This window comes from Danio rerio, chromosome 1, assembly GCF_052040795.2.
Source record: "Danio rerio strain M-AB ecotype USA chromosome 1, GRCz13ab, whole genome shotgun sequence".
Taxonomy (NCBI): domain Eukaryota; kingdom Metazoa; phylum Chordata; class Actinopteri; order Cypriniformes; family Danionidae; genus Danio; species Danio rerio.
The window spans coordinates 27,259,339-27,275,673 of record NC_141021.1 but is presented as its reverse complement, the minus strand read 5'-3'; the positions used below and the strand labels follow the sequence as shown (position 1 = coordinate 27,275,673).

The 16,335-nt window shown below is 38.4% G+C and overlaps 2 protein-coding genes across 3 annotated transcripts in view; one reads left to right on the top strand and one right to left on the bottom strand.

Annotated features, from left to right (window-relative positions):
- The window catches only part of usp53b (ubiquitin specific peptidase 53b), a 66,106-nt gene that overhangs the window by 855 nt on the left and 48,916 nt on the right, over positions 1-16,335 (top strand). For both annotated transcript variants that reach the window (XM_087237215.1, XM_087237214.1), the window contains exons 2-3: positions 3,550-4,253; positions 16,028-16,120. In XM_087237215.1, the coding sequence (XP_087093341.1) occupies positions 4,077-4,253; positions 16,028-16,120 (270 nt within the window). In that variant the 5' untranslated portion in view covers positions 3,550-4,076. The remainder of the gene's footprint in view (positions 1-3,549; positions 4,254-16,027; positions 16,121-16,335) is intronic.
- LOC147846846 (uncharacterized) lies at positions 9,199-11,889 on the bottom strand. The gene is made up of 2 exons (XM_087237243.1): positions 10,144-11,889; positions 9,199-10,097 (listed from the first exon to the last, which is right to left on the bottom strand). Exons 1-2 carry the CDS (start codon positions 10,803-10,805, stop codon positions 9,989-9,991), a joined length of 771 nt encoding a protein of 256 aa, XP_087093369.1. The 5' UTR covers positions 10,806-11,889; the 3' UTR covers positions 9,199-9,988.

Below are 16,335 nucleotides of genomic sequence, written 5' to 3'. Positions count from 1 at the left end.
TTTTATACCATTAAACATGGGTTTTTCATTATGAAGAGGCATCAGTGCTGCAGCTGCCTACAGCCCATCATCTTCATGCGGTAGCCATGGCAATGGTCCAGCATTTACAGTAATATACTGCGACACTGCGGCAACAAGTTCTACATTCATCCTGACTCTTGAACAGTGGCTCTGGGCAGAGGATTGCCCCCTTGCACTGAACTGCAGTCAGATTTACTTATACAGTTGTCAGTTCCACATCATGACAAAAGCTAAACTCTTAATAGTCTAGTCTACTGCTTATAGTCAACTTATAAAGCAGGCTTTAATGTTGCTACTGCATTTTATTGTAACTTAATATATATGGTAAATAGTCACAAATAATAATAATAATAATTTTGAATAGACTAGGTGATTTGTATCATTTCTGAAATGTCAATCATTTATCTTTTATGTTTAATAAATGTTAAAGGTGTCAAAGTACAAGCAGTAAATCCATATGAATGCTTACAAATATAGTGCTGTACAGTAAATAAGAGCTATTTATTAACACAAGAACTCGTCTTACAGTCGTACAGAAACAAAGTATCATTTCAATTAAATGCAAGTTCCTGAATTTTATCCATACTTTTATCTTAAAATTTTATGATAGACATGATGATGGCACTGGTTAGTCTGCTTATAAGAGAAAGTTATTTTTCTATTTAGTAATGAGTAAGCTAATAGAATGAGTTACTAAATGAATAACTTTAAAAAAGATAAATGACATCAGTGAATCACAAGGGTTTTAAATTAGAAGACAGACAATAGCAAAATATATTGTATTTTATACTTTGAACATATCAAGCAACATGTCCAGTTGTTTGTTTAACTTTGTCATTTAACAGTTTTGAATAAGTGTAATTATTTACAAATTAAATGTAATGCCATCATTATTTAAACTCAAATGACAGATGTGGGGTGTCCAGTTTACAAGACTTTTACAGGACAGTCTAGGAGTGGTTTCAATGTCCAGTAAATTCTACCTAGCACAATAAAAGAACAATGTTAAATCAAGTTAAAGAACATGCATAGTTTTATTTTGTTTAATTATGGATGTCACTAAGTCTGTAAGTCTAAGTCCTGCCAGGCTTGTTTTAGTTAGCCCTTTCTTAATCGTTGCTGACCATTGGAGCAGCTGTTTTGAAATTTTATCTTGTTGTCATTTTGCTTCTCAACACTGATGTGAATACCAGAGATAAAGTGTAATGAAATGCTTGAACTTGGTCTGGATTTTCTTTCTTAGCTCAACTACTAGACATCCAGCGGCTAGTCAGCAGCTACTTAACTGAACTATTAACCTATGGATAGTTTACCCAAAAATAAAATTTCTGTTATCATTCACACACCATAATGCTGTTCTAATGGCATATACCTTTAGTGTGTGTGTGTGTGTTTTTTTCACACGAAATGAGAGATAGAAAAAGTCCTGTAGTTAGCTGTTGCTGCAGCTTATATGAAAATATACAAAGTCATAAATATCTGCCACCAACTGGCCCACACTTGGCCACAAAGTTGTCATAGATTAACACAGCTCATTTAACATGTTGGGTATATAAAAGATTTCAGCTGATTTTGCTACAGTATAACATATTTATAAAACTTGTTTTATGGAGTAAAATATGTGCTAGGGCTGCACGATATATTATTTCAGCATCAATATTGTAATGTGCGAGTCTGCAATTGTCACATCGCAGGGATCTGCAATGGATTGTAGTTGACCAGACATTTCAGTTATAACCTTGTGGAGTCATTTCAAATTTAAACCTTTAAGGGAAAGTTTATTATTTGCATGTGTTTGAATTTGAGGCAAACCTTTTTCTTTATCACAATTATGCTTGTCATTTTAAAATGATATTTTATGCAGATACACTCCCCTACACAATCAACCCAATCTTTACGAGCTATCAAGTCATCTGGTGAAATTTCATTTATATTGCAATATATATTGCAGTGAAGGAACAAATTGCAATGTCAGTTTTTTCCAATATCATGAAGCATTAATATTCATTCGTTCATTTTCTCTGTGGCTTAGTCCCTTTATTAATCTGGGGTCACCACAGCGGAACGAACCACCAAATTATCCAGCACTTGTTTTATGCAGCAGATGCCCTTCCAGCTGCAACCCATCACTAGGAAACATACATACACTACGGTCAATTTTTAGCATACCCAATTCATCTATACCTCATGTCTTTGGACTTTGGACCGGAGCAACCGGAGGAAACCCATGTGAACATGGAGAGAACATGCAAACTCCACACAGAAATGCCAACTGACCCAGCCGAGGCTCAAACCAATGACCTTCTTGCTGTAAGGCAAACGTGCTACCCACTGCGCCACAATGTTGCCCCAGCTCTAATATATGCCTCTTAAAAATGTTTTGTTTATTTATTCTCAGCTTCAAGTCAACTAAGATTTATGGGAATTTTTAATTTGTATAGAATAGATATGGGCCGGTATAAGATTCTGATGGTATGAAAACCTTGGATAATCATATCAAGGTTTCATGGTTTCACGTGTTGTGCTCACTGCTCTAAAATATATTCTTTTTAAATGTCTGGGTAAAAAACAAAAACTTTTTTCCCCTTTGATAAGAATTTATTCTTTTTTTTTTGAAAGATATATGATACTTTGTAGCACTAAACACATTAGGCTATATAATTCAGATAAATCATTAACTTCTGCTGTCTTTGTTTCAAAAACACAGATTTCTTTACAATTTAAAATGGCTTAAAATCTTAATGGCTTCAAATCTTTGGATATTTTTTCTGCTGGAGATACTGTTGTCCTAAAAAAATGTAAATAAAAAATCTTACATACTCAGGTACGGTATTACAGAATGTTTTGGCGGTTTTAAAACCTTGACTTTTCGGTTGACTTTTTCCCATGCCTTGCATAAAACATTAAAAATAATTATTTACTGCCATTTGAAGGCATACATTTCACCAGCGTATGTGCTCTATGAAATTGAGCCCATGGTTTTTGTGCTACCACAACACAGTGCTCTACTAGTCAAGCTACACAGTTCGAGAATTTTAGTATTGATGAAACCGCACATTGCATTGTGTCAGAGGCACAAATTTAGTACACATTCTTACAATCTCAGGAATAAAGATACAAGAGGTGTCACTGGGGCAGTACGCATATACAGTACAGTAAAGGGTCCATATTGGTACTACAAATAGTGTCTGGACTCTCAGCAGTGAATATTAAACCACACTGAACTAAGCTAAACTGAACTGAACTGATGATTTAATGAACTGTTATTTAATGTTTTACTAAGGAAAAAAGATAAGAAAAAGCCTACATTTTGCAGGGCATGAGAGAGAACAAATTAACAGCATGTTCATTTTTTGGTGAATTATCCCCTAGTAATAAAAGCATTAGATTTCATGTCATAATGCAGTATAACAAATGACTATAATAATATCAAGTAGCTTTCTATTAAACAACATTGATTTTCTCCTTTCATTATAACTCACCCTCTGCACCCCCAACCCCTCCCTGTGTGTCTCTCCCTGTCTGTAGGTCGTCCTTTGTTAGCCAGTGTTCTACTTCAGTGCCTGTCCTGAGGAGCCTTTATGAATGACCCTCTTCAGTGACCTCCATTGACTTTGCTGGAAATGCAGAGGAGAGTAATGGATTTGTTCTTCTATCTGCGTCCATCCTCATATTGCCTGTGTGCCTGGATGCAGAGGAATCCACACATGCAGTGGAGACAGAGCCAGATCATTGTTATAGTAACTGCTGGACTGATAAAGCAATGTGCTTCAACTTGTGGCTGAATGCCACATGCTTGCGTTAAATGTAAAGCAACTGAATAATTTCTTATATCCCAATGGTGTGCTGTCAAATTCTGCACATCGAAAAAAAATCTGTTGCAATATATTTTGCTCTTTTGTCGGGGGGCATTATACAGTTGGCTTTCAGCTACAGGGACTGCCAGGACTAATGTTGCCTAAAACAGATCCATCAGCCTCAAGTTGCTCAAGATCCATCAGCCTCAAGAGTAATTGACTGGTTATTTGCTGGAGAGAGGGCCAGGCTCCAACCTCATGGCATGGGTCAAACTGTTTAAAAAGCCTGGAGGCAACATGTCTGGCACAGGTGCAAGGAGTGGGACGGGGCTGAGCAAGTCCTATCAGCCGGGCAGCATGATCTCTCTCGCTTTGACCAAAGGACTTCTAAATGAGCCAGGCCAGAACAGCTGCTTTCTCAACAGTGCGGTGCAGGTGAGTGAAGCTATATTGAAAACCTACTGTATGCTGGTGTACAATTGAACAAACACTGAAACTGAATATAAAATATTCTTTAAATGGGGTGGAATGTGTGACCCTGGACTTGAAAACCATTTATAGGGGTAATTGTCTATAGATACGCCACATGAAGACAGAATCAAAAATCTGTTGAGATAGGACATTATTTGGCTAAGATATAAGATAAAATCTGTAATCTGAGGGTTAAAAAATAGAGAAATTTGCATTAAAAAGACATTGAAATTGTGGCATTCACTCGAGTAAATTATGATGTTGATTTTTATGCGTTCACTAGAGGAAATAATATGATTAACGCTAGCTCCACAGCTAACTATCAGGCACCTGTAGAGTTAATGCGTTCCAGTAAAATATAGCTATACAAATAAAATGGACCGGGTGCTTTTTGAAACTACACTGTAAAAAAACAATTGTAAAAAATAAGGTCAAGTGACTGGCAGCTATATCTGCAAAACAAAAACCATAAAATCACGGTAAAATTTCTTTGTTGAAATAAAGTGCAAAAAATAATAAATCTTAAGACTTTATAATAAGACTTTTCCTAGATTATTACGATCAAATCCGTTCAATAAAGTTACACACTAAGGGGCCTATCATACACCCGGCGCAATGTGGCGCAAGACGCGACGCAATTGTTGTTTGCTAGTTTCAGCTCGGCGCAAGAGTCGTTTTAACGTTTTGTGCCACGCTGTTTAAATAGCAAATGCATTTTTGCTCATATGTGCACCCATAGGCGTTCTGGTCTAAAAAGGAAAGCATTCTGAGGTGCATTGCTAGCGCGTTGCTATTTTGAGAAACTATAATAGATTTTTCAATTGACCAGAACAAAGCCGGTCTATTGTCCAGCGTTAGCACGTTAGTTATGCGCCTCGCTTACACACTGCTTAATACACACAAGATGTAGAGCAATGCGCAAATATATTTACATATAAAAAAGAATAAAAATATTAAGGATATATATATATAGGATATGATAAAGATATATATATAGGCTATAAATATAAAGGATAAAAATATTACAAAACATATTATTTTCTAGCCTGCATAAATTTAAAACCATACTTTCATGCCTTCTTCATCTCGGGGGCTTTTTCAGTTTATTTAGTATTAGGCAGTATTAAGCAGTATTATTTATTATATGCATATTTATATTTGTTTTATTAAAAAAAAGCTTAGATTTGCCCACCTGTCAGGTTTTAGACCATATGGGGCATAGCATTTGTATTTGGATATAACTTCGTTATTATTGTTTATTTATTAATTTGCTGAAAATTAGAACTGAATTTACAAATAGTTTTGAAATAAATCTTCGCGCTTAACAAACAAAATTAATTATTTATAGGCTAATTGATGTCTGTGCATACAAGGTTTCCCTATCCATGAGGGCAAAAGTGAAAGTAGATAAGGAGAGGCCCTTATCTCTCATTTTCGCGCTGCAGATGCTCTGTTTAGCTGTTTTCTTGCTAGTGAAATGCTCAGTTTTTCCACTTACAAAGTCGTCATGTAAATAGCAAATGCACCATGGCGTGATGCAACTGGCTCTTAAAGGGAATGGGAGATGAGACTCTGATTGGTTTATTCTCAAAACATACCTATAACTCATTAAGAAAATAAGCTCAACCCTTTTAGACCATGCACCATGGCGCAAAGTGGATTTTTCCGTCCTTAAAATAGCAAAAGTGAATTCCGACACGCTCTTAATGCATTTGCACCCTGCGCTTTGCACTTGGATCGTCAAAATAGAGCTTTCCAAAGAAACACTGTTTTTTTACAGACTTTACCTAGATTATTACGATCAAATCCGTTCAATAAAGATACACACTAAGAGTTTTACAATGAAACACTGTTATTTTACCCACTTTTCCTAGATTATTACGATCAAATCTGTTTAATAAAGTTACACACTAAGAGTTTTACAAAGAAACACTGTTATTTTACAGACTTTTATTACGATCGAACACCATCAATAAAGTGCCTGCACTAAAAGTTCAAGAGACAACAATGTTATTTAAAAGAATTGTTCCTAAGTCATTAAGATTAGACACCTTTAATAAAATGCCAAGACATGCTCATGGTCAGAGTTTAACAGTTTTATTTTGGATCAAAAAAGTATGGAAAAAAACAACAAATGAGATACAACTGATTAAAATTCTCACAACTTTAAAATTACAGTTGTTAAATTTTATTGAGTAGTATTTATGTAAAACATGTAGAGGTTTAAGTTATATGGAATGATTAATTTACAAATCCTAAATAAAATGGAATTGTAACGTGAAGGGGATGCTGACAGAAGGAGTGCAGATCCAAATGCAGGTTTATTACAAAGAGATGGTCAGGTAAGCAACAGTCAACACAGGGGCAAACAGAAGTATGCAGGAAATCCAGAGTCATGGTCAAATAACAGGCAAATGGTCAATCCTGGCAGCAAACCACGTAAACAATTAACAAACAAAGCAAGGCAAAAAAAGACAAATGCATCATAACATTCACAGTAACATTATAACAAGACTTAGCAGTTGGTGTGTGCGTCTGTGCTGCTTTTAAAGTCCATGTAATCAGTTCATAACTATTCTCCAACTATGTGTGTGATCACACGCAATCAGCGGAATCCTTTACAGGTGCATGAGAGTGGATTTTATCTGTTTTATTTATTGAACGGATTTGATCGTAATAATCTAGGAAAAGTCTGTAAAATAACAGTGTTTTTCTGTAAACATTTTAATGAAAATATCTGTAGATTTATTATTTTTTCACCTTATTTCAACAAACAAACTTTACCGTAATTTTTTGGTTTTTGTTTGGCAGCTATTTTTTTTTTGGCAGCTATTTATTAGACCTTTTTTTCCCGATTTTTAATTTTAATTTTTTTTTTACAAAGCAAGTAATCACAATTTATTACTTTAATTTTACGTAAATTTAAATGTACTTAAAAAAACAGGAAAAGCAGTGTGTAAATAATTTGCCATTTTTTTATGTAAAACAGAAAAATTGCTGTCATTTTCCATTAATTATTTATTTATATTATAATTTTTACGGACTTTTGAATATATTTTAAAATAACAGAAAAAATACTGTATAAATAATACTATAATTTCCCTGTATAAAAAAATGTCAGTAATTAATCTTTAATGATAAGTACCTAAAATGAAAGTCAAACTGTTAATTTAGAGAGATTGTCATTTTACTAAGTTTTAAATATAATTTGAAATGACAAAAAATAACTGTGAAAAACTTAGAGATATTTTCTGTCAATTTTTTTTTTTTACAGTGTAATGTAATGACGGTGAATGAATGAAAGTTAAACTGGTGAGCCGTCTGACAAAAAAGTGTCCTTCTGAATCAAATCAGGAGAATGCCCATCTGGATCTTTCACTTACTTTGAAGACTAATTACTATGTTTACATGGATATCAGTAATAGTAATTTGCCTTAATCTGAATAAGAGAATAATATAATTACGTGAAATGCTTTTTGAATGTTGTGTCACCAGGCTATTCACGTTTCCTTCAGTCTTGTGTAATTTTGGGTGTTTTATCTTCAATTTCTCGACTTTAACTGCAGTTCGGCAGTTTAACTTTCACTCATGAACATTTTATTCATACCCCCATGAAAAACTGGGTTATTTGATACGAATATGGAGGACTGGTGGAAGAGTGTTGTTTTTGTTGATACCGCATGTCGAATGGAAAAAAAAAAACTTCTGCATTTTGCAGCGAAAAGTCCTACATGGTGGTAATAGTTTGATTGCTGTGTTTACTTCAATAATGCCACTATTATATGCATACTCCACGTCGGAATTCCATTTCTGTTTAATTCAATAATGACTTTAGTCGGATTATGGTAATTAAAAATCACTGTTAACATGGAAGACTTAATTAGAGTATTGTCTTAATCGTATTAAAATCGTTTTAAAGTATTGTTGCCCCTGTTTAACTCAACCACACTGTCAGGGCTCTGCGAACTTGACTTTGCGAAGCAGCATTTTCTGTATGTACATACATCAAAAGCAAGTATGCTATGGCTCATGATTATTGACAATAAAAGATGATTTACAGTTTAACATTTTGTCTTCACAGAAAAGGCCCAGCCATCACTGAGTCAGGGAAGCAATATATTTATGTTTTATTGTAATTAATTCTACACACTTTAAACGCAGCAAGTAATATGTGAATGATGTTTGCATATGCATTATAATTTTGGCTTGAGGGAGGGGTGTCCTGGGGGGGGGGGGGGGGTGATCAAAATTGGACAAACTTGGGCGGCGTGTGTCCTAAATGTTTGAAAACCCCTGCCCCAGACAACCTCTTTCAGGCAGACTCGGGTACGGTTGACGGGTGTGCACTCGAGTTTAGAAGACATCGTTCACACCAAAAGTACTAGTGTGAAAGCACGCTGAAGAACTTAAAAGATGCAAACAATTGTTAAAACATTTGAACATTTGACTGCCTTAGAATTTCACTATATGGACAAAAGCCCTAGATTTTTTTTTTTTTTACAAAAAAAATGGGTTTGTGATTTCTAAGCCAGAAAAGCCTGTCCAGGAGCAGATTAACCATATAGTTTCAAGAGTTCACACTTAGCTGATGATTTACAAAGCTTATTTGGCATGCTGTCCCGGGAGAGAGCCCCGAGCTCAAGGGCTCCTCGAGCCCGGGGCTTCCTCCCGTTGGCAGAGCAAGAAGGGAGCCTGAGCTCGGTGGATCTCAGAACTCCCCTGCCGCTGTAGCTAAGGGAACGTAAGGAATTAGACAAGCTTGATTGTTAAGTATGTTGAATGTCTTTGGATGGTGGGAGGAAACCGGAGAGCCCGGGGAAAACCCACGCGGACACGGGAAGGACATACAAACTCCCCACAGAAACACTCACCGGTCCTATCGAACTAGGACCGGCAGTATTCTTGCTGTGTGGTTCACAGTGCTAACCACTGGACCGCCGTGCCGCCCAATTGCAGGTAAAGGAGGAGAATAGGGGAGGAGGGGGGTTTTCTTCCAAACGAAGATAAAGTGAACTGAAAACTTAGACTATTTATGGTGCCTTAGGGCTCATATGATTGGAAGATTAGTGATTAGCAAATACGAGACTGGACGTGATAAATCATAAGCACGTGATCCTCTCGAAATTAGTTTATGAATAAACTTCACTTCAAGAGTTCACACTTAGCTGATGATTTACAAAGCTTATTTGGCATGCTGTCCCGGGAGAGAGCCCCGAGCTCAAGGGCTCCTCGAGCCCGGGGCTTCCTCCCGTTGGCAGAGCAAGAAGGGAGCCTGAGCTCGGTGGATCTCAGAACTCCCCAAAATGCAGAAATTAATCGCTCGGGACAGCAGCCGCGTATTCGAAGAAAAAACCCCCCAAAAGGCAGGAAATTTAGAGCTATATCCGGCTGCTGGATATAATAGAAGGAAAGAGGTTAAATGCATGGGCATTAATTAGATAGGATTAATAAGGGTGAAAAGAGGATTCTAATAACTCTTGCTGGAGTTAGAGTTTGAAGGAACCCCTGCGGGGGTCATGGTTTTCGGGGTTGAGAAGAAGGGGAGAATAGGTGGTTTGAAGCAGTGAAAAGAGAACTTTGAGTGAATCTTGTGGGAGTTGGAGCTCTAAGTGACCCCTGCGGGGGCCAGAGTAGAGTGAAGGTATGGAGCAGTGAGTGGAGGAGAGTAGCTCTTACGAAAGATGGAGCTTTTGTGAGAGTTAGAGTTTAGAGCGGCCTCTGCGGAGGTTAGAGCTTGAGGGTAGGGTGTAGATAGGAGTGACCTCTGCGGAGGTTAGAGCTTGAGGGTAGGGTGTAGATAGGAGCGACCTCTGCGGAGGTTTGAGCTTGAAGGTAGGGTGTAGATAGGAGTGACCTCTGCGGAGGTTTGAGCTTGAGGGTAGGGTGTAGATAGGAGCGACCTCTGCGGAGGTTTGAGCTTGAAGGTAGGGTGTAGATAGGAGTGACCTCTGCGGAGGTTTGAGCTTGAGGGTAGGGTGTAGATAGGAGTGACCTCTGCGGAGGTTTGAGCTTGAGGGTAGAGTGTAGATAGGAGTGACCTCTGCGGAGGTTTGAGCTTGAGGGTAGAGTGTAGCTAGGAGCGACCTCTGCGGAGGTTTGAGCTTGAAGGTAGGGTGTAGATAGGAGTGACCTCTGCGGAGGTTTGAGCTTGAGGGTAGGGTGTAGATAGGAGTGACCTCTGCGGAGGTTTGAGCTTGAGGGTAGAGTGTAGCTGGGAGGAGCAATGAGTGGAAGAGAGTAACTCTTGCGAGAGTTGGAGCTTGAAGCGACCTCTGTGGAGGTCAGAGCTTGGGGGTAGAGTGTAGATAGGGGGAGATAGGTAGCAGTGAGTGGAAGAGAGTAACTCTTGTGAGAGTTGGAGCTCTGAGCGACCTTTGTGGAGGTCAGAGCTTGAGGGTAGATTGCGGATAGGAGGAGATAGATATCAGTGAGTGGGAAAGAGGATTTGGATAACTCTTGCGAGAGATTGGGGCTCGGAGCGACCCCTGTGGGGGTCAGAGCTAGAGGGTGAGTCATAAGGAGAAGAGAGGTAGTTGAAGTAGAGTGAAGAAGTTTTAGCTTGAGCGGACCCCTGCGGGGTTTGGAGCTTGGAGAAAGAGTCTAGGCGGAAAAAGAATATGTAACATCGTGAAGAAGAAAGGACTGTGGCCGCTATGGCCGAATCCTGCGAGAGTTGGAGCTCAAGGGGGCCCCTTCGGGTGTCTGAAGAGTCTAGACAGGAGAAACAAGATCATTAGAGGTAGAGTGTAAAATAGATTAGTTGGGAGTGGAGTGTAGAGAAGAAAGGAACGAGAGGCTGAAAAGTAGGGTTATAAGGATAAAAGATTTGGAAAAGTTGGAAGAAGGGAACAAGCACAAATATAATACATATGTACAAACGCAGTAAATGCGCAAAGAACATGTGGATACAAACGTCTGCATCTGTAAATAGCTATTGGTGATTGCAGAAGATGCTAACTGCAATGGCCCTTGAGGGAGTCCTTGGCAAACATGTAAGGGTGCCATGGGTGGACAATTGGGCTTCTGCGGAGTTTGGTTTGGATGACTCTTGCGAGAGTCGAGGCTCTGTTAGACACCTTTTTGAGTTGGAGCCGTGTGAGGAGGTGCTTGGGGGTTGGTTAAAGCCTGTTGGGCTTTCTTGAGGTGGTATTTACTGAGACGTATATAAGATTTGAAAGCTTCAGAAGACCAGCGACCAAGGGTCTGGATCTGATGGTGTGAGAGCCCGTTGTAGTGGCTGCGCCAATCCTGAATGAGTGGCTGGAAAAGGGCTCTGGGAAAAACCTGATAGGCGAAAGATTTCTTTAAGGTGTTTTTGAAACCAGAATCGAGATACTGGACAGTTAGCGTCATCAGTAAAAAGCGGGGCCAGTGGGTTAGCCTCTTGAGATTTTCTAGGCTAAGAGGGTTTGGAATGGGCGTGTAGGTGAAGGAATATTGAAAATGAGGATAGAGTGTCCTCTCTGGAATTAATCTGTTTTGCTTTGTTTGATAAGGAAAGAGATAGTTTCCCTGTCTTGCAAAGCTAGATCTGAGATGGTGGGGTGGAGTAGAGGGTTAAATTTGGATGTAACTGTTAATTCAGAACATTTAAGAAACCCCCCAAAAAAATGCTAGATTGAACATAACATCTAAAGTGCGGGCTGTATGGGAGGAAATGTAACCTTTACAGAGGGTGTAGATGCATGAGGTAAGGATTTTGAGTGTAATGGGTTGTCTAGCATGGTATGGAATTGTTTGAACAAATTCCATGCTGTGAGGTATGCATTGAGGGTTCTGGGATCTATTGCTTGTAGGATAAGAGATAGAGAAGTTTGATGAAGATTATGAAGTGGGTGGTTTATGGAAATATCGTTACTGAATAAGGAGGGACCGGCGTTGGGTGAGGGTCTGCTTCCGGGGCTAGTTGCCAGAATATCTGCAAAGAGAAATGAGAGAGAGAGTCAGCGATTTGGTTTTTGCAACCAGGTACATGTTCAGCAATCATGATAAATTGTTTTTTAGCAGATATCCAGATAAGGTGTCTTAAAAATGGCATAAGCGATTGGGAGTGGGAGCGCCCTTTGTTAATGCAATGCACTGTAGCTTCGTTATCGCAGTGAAAGAGAATGCTAGATGTAGACCATTCGTCCCCCCACAGGATGGCTGCTGCGATGATAGGGTAGAATTTGAAGAGGGCTGAAAAACATTGGTCTTTGGAATGGAATTACAATTGGGTTGGCCATGTTGAGACAAACCAGTGTCCTTTATATTAGCCACTGTAACCTATTGGAGGGACAGCGTCTGTGTATGTGTTGATGTCAATAGGGGATGCAATCAAGTCGCTGTAGAAAAAGGAACAGCCGTTCCATTGCTTAAGGAAAGAGATCCATAAGCAAAGTTCATCGCGACTGGGTTTGGAGAGAAAAATTGTTTCTTCTAAACCATGAACTGTGGTGGATAATTGAAGGAGGTGGGAAATGAAAGGAATAATGCGCATAGCGAAATTTAGATGGCCGAGAATTGGTAGGAGTTCTCGTTGTGTGCACATCTGTTTTTCAAGGAAAATTTGAGATAGAGAAATTATTCGATTGATTTTCTCTTTAGGAAGGGATGCTTGGAATTTATGCGAGTCTAGATTAATACCCAGAAATTCGATTGAAGTACTGGGTCCTTCCGAGATCAGCGAAAACCTGTTGGGTGATCGCTAGGTGTTTGGCTGGAGGAGATGACGGGGGGGAAATAAGAAAATCGTCTAGAAGGTGAATGAGGTATGGTATTTCGTAAATATTAGACAGAATCCAGCATAAAGCTTCTGACATCATGTCAAATATTTTTTGGGCTGCTTTTGCATCCGAAAAATAGAATTGATTTCGCCAATAAATGCCAAAAGGTGCCAGAAGTCTGGGTGGATTGGCATGATTTTAAAGGTAGGGGAAATGTCTTCTTTGGCTAGCCAGGTGTTACGACTGTCTATCTTTATGAGAGAGATCTCTTGATCAATGTCGTGGTAGTTAAGTAAATATTCGTCCAATGGGATAGTGCTGTTAATGCTAGGAAAGGAGCAATTGTGTTGGGACGAAAGGTCGACTACAAGGCGTTTTTGCCAGAACATTTTTGAGTAGCGACACCAATGGGGCTAATGCGCGAGATATTAAAAGGAGGAGCCTTGGAGTTCCAATCATGAAGTTGTTGTCGATTTCTTTTTAATAAGATAATCGACGGTTTCAGGTTCGGAGGTTGCAGACTGCAGGTTAGGACAGATTGGATAAAGTGAAAAATGGAATGTATCCTTTGTGAAGAGGATGTGGAGTGTAATAGGTTGGATGAGGGTCAGCTTCTGGAGCCAGCAGTCATGATCTCTAAAATAGAAAAAACAAAGAGAATCAGAAATTAAATCTTTGCAAAATAATACAAGTATGGCAGACATGAAAATTGTTTTAGTTTATATCCATGCGAGGCATCTTAATAAGGGCATGGGCAGCTGTAAATGGAAGCGCTTTTGATAATGCATGGTCCGATGACTTCATTGATACGATGTGCAAGGATGGTAGGGGTGGGTGTTCGTCTCCTAACGGGATGACAGATGAATGGAGAGCTGAGGACATGGGATATGGCTAGTCTGGTGGTCCTGGAAAACTGGTACCCCTTGAAGACTGAGCATGTGAAGTGATAGTGAAGTTTAAATTTGTATTTATAACAGTCAAGTGGGAAGTTTGTTTCTTTGCCGTTTTCACATCCGACTGACTTGCTATATAATCTTATATGACGCTTGTAAATCAACACATGAGTCGCTAGCGTATTACAATTGGACTTCTGTGCTTGATGGCATAATGTTTTTCAATAGCTTGTTAATATTTACTGGTTGGGTAATAATCTTTTCAGAAGTTAAATGTCAAATGGAATTTTATTTTTTATTTTTATTTATTTTATTTTATTTATTTATTTATTTATTTATTTTTAACTAAATTTACAAGCGTGTCTGGCCTATTCGTTCATAAGGTCTTTGCAACAGAGTCAAGAGAGAGGGCGGGACCATCTCCAGTCTTTTAGCTCATTGGATGGAGACGCTTATCTTTACAGCTATTGGCTTAAGGAGTTTCAGTCAGGCCATGCAAAAGGTGCAAAAAGCCTGGCGGCCATTTTGTTGATCAAATTCAACATTGTTTGTGGCTGGAGCTGCTGCTCTGCTGAACACATTCCAGCAAACAATCTGTTAAACGATGGATCGCATGTGTACTGCTAGGAGAAGGTGAGGGTTCCGTTTTATTGCAATAGCTTTGGAGTTTTGGCTTATATCTTGCTGGGAAATAAGGTTAAAGACACAGCAGATGCGTTGTGGTGGCTCTTTGAAGTGGAAGGTTTTGGTGTTGTTGTTTAAGCTGTTGATGAAATTGTTGGAGTTGTAGTTGTTTGAAATGGTAGTAATAGTAGTTGTTGTTGTTGCTGCTGTAGCTTGTATATTGTAGCTTGTAGATTGAAGCTTTTAGATTGTATATTGTAGATTGAAGCTTTTGTAACTTGTAGAGCTTGTAGCTTTTGTAGTTGATGAGTGGAGCAGAGCGTTCTTCCAAACGAAGATACTGAAGATTGTAGCTTGTTGCTGCTTTGGTTGTCCATGCTGGTTTAGAGTTGGTTCTTCAACGGAGATAGCTACGGTGAAGCTGCTTCTTCCAAACGAAGATAAAGTGAACTGAAAACTTAGACTATTTATGGTGCCTTAGGGCTCATATGATTGGAAGATTAGTGATTAGCAAATACGAGACTGGACGTGATAAATCATAAGCACGTGATCCTCTCGAAATTAGTTTATGAATAAACTTCACTTAAGTTACCATGGTAGAAAACTATATTCAAACTTACCTGGGTGAAAATCCTTTGTGCAACAGGCCTCAGGCAGACTATAAGCTGTCATTAAATATCAACGGTGTACTGTTTGCAAATATTGTCATATTAAGAGTTGTGTGAATTATTTTGGGTTAATTGTTCTCTATTACATGCTGTAAATGTCACATCCTTTTAATTTTCCTGTTGAAAATGTCCTACAAATAAAAACAGTCATTTTAAAATAACCTATGTATTTGAGTAACACACACACACACACACACACGCACGCACGCACGCACGCACGCACGCACACATACACACACACACACACACATATGTTATTGTTTTAGTTTTGTTAAAAGCTAGTGTTTTATATCCAATAAAAATCATGAGCTTTCTGTGAAAGCTTAATGTAACTATTTTCAATAGTATAAGGAAGTATAAGCTTCCTTTTACAGCATCAATATTGTAATGTAATTCAAATACAATCAATTAAATAGACTTAAGCATCCATTTGACTGTTAAAGCATAAAAAGAGACTAAAGACAGCAAAAACTACAACAGAATTTCCCTATTTAAAGACATGGCGTGGAAAAATTGAATTTAATAGAGTGCTTCTTGTCTGGTCTGACACACACACACTTATTATCGTATCTCAGCCAGGCAGTGAAGATCGCTGTTTTTTAAAGAAATCAAATCCTAAACGCATCGATTTTAAATGGGATAAGAATGCAACGGAATCCCTGGGGCTGGCTGACTGAAATTAAAAGTCTGTGTGTATATATCCCATTAATATATATTAGGAAAACTCTTAAATATCTCAAACACTCCAAAACAAATGTAAAGGACCAAAAATATTTCTTCTCTATGCAAACACAGCTAAATTGTATGAGAGGCTGATTATATGCAAACTAAAGGCCAGTTTCTTACAGGTTCTTTGGCAGCTTGACATCTTCAGGAGGAGCCTACGACAGCTGTCTGGCCATTTCTGCTTGGGTGATGCCTGTATTTTCTGCGCTTTAAAGGTGCATGTGTATCTGAAGGCTCAGATGTCTCAAAACTTAGTGAACTTACGACCTAGACAACATTTTTTAATCCTTTTTTGCTTTTATGAAAAATGTATCAGCTTATGAAAGACAAAAATGACAGCTCTTAAATCCAGCATGCAATATTCCATAAACAAGATTTGGCAGTCAATTTCATGGTAACATAAAGATCTAATTTTGACAAAAATGTCAGA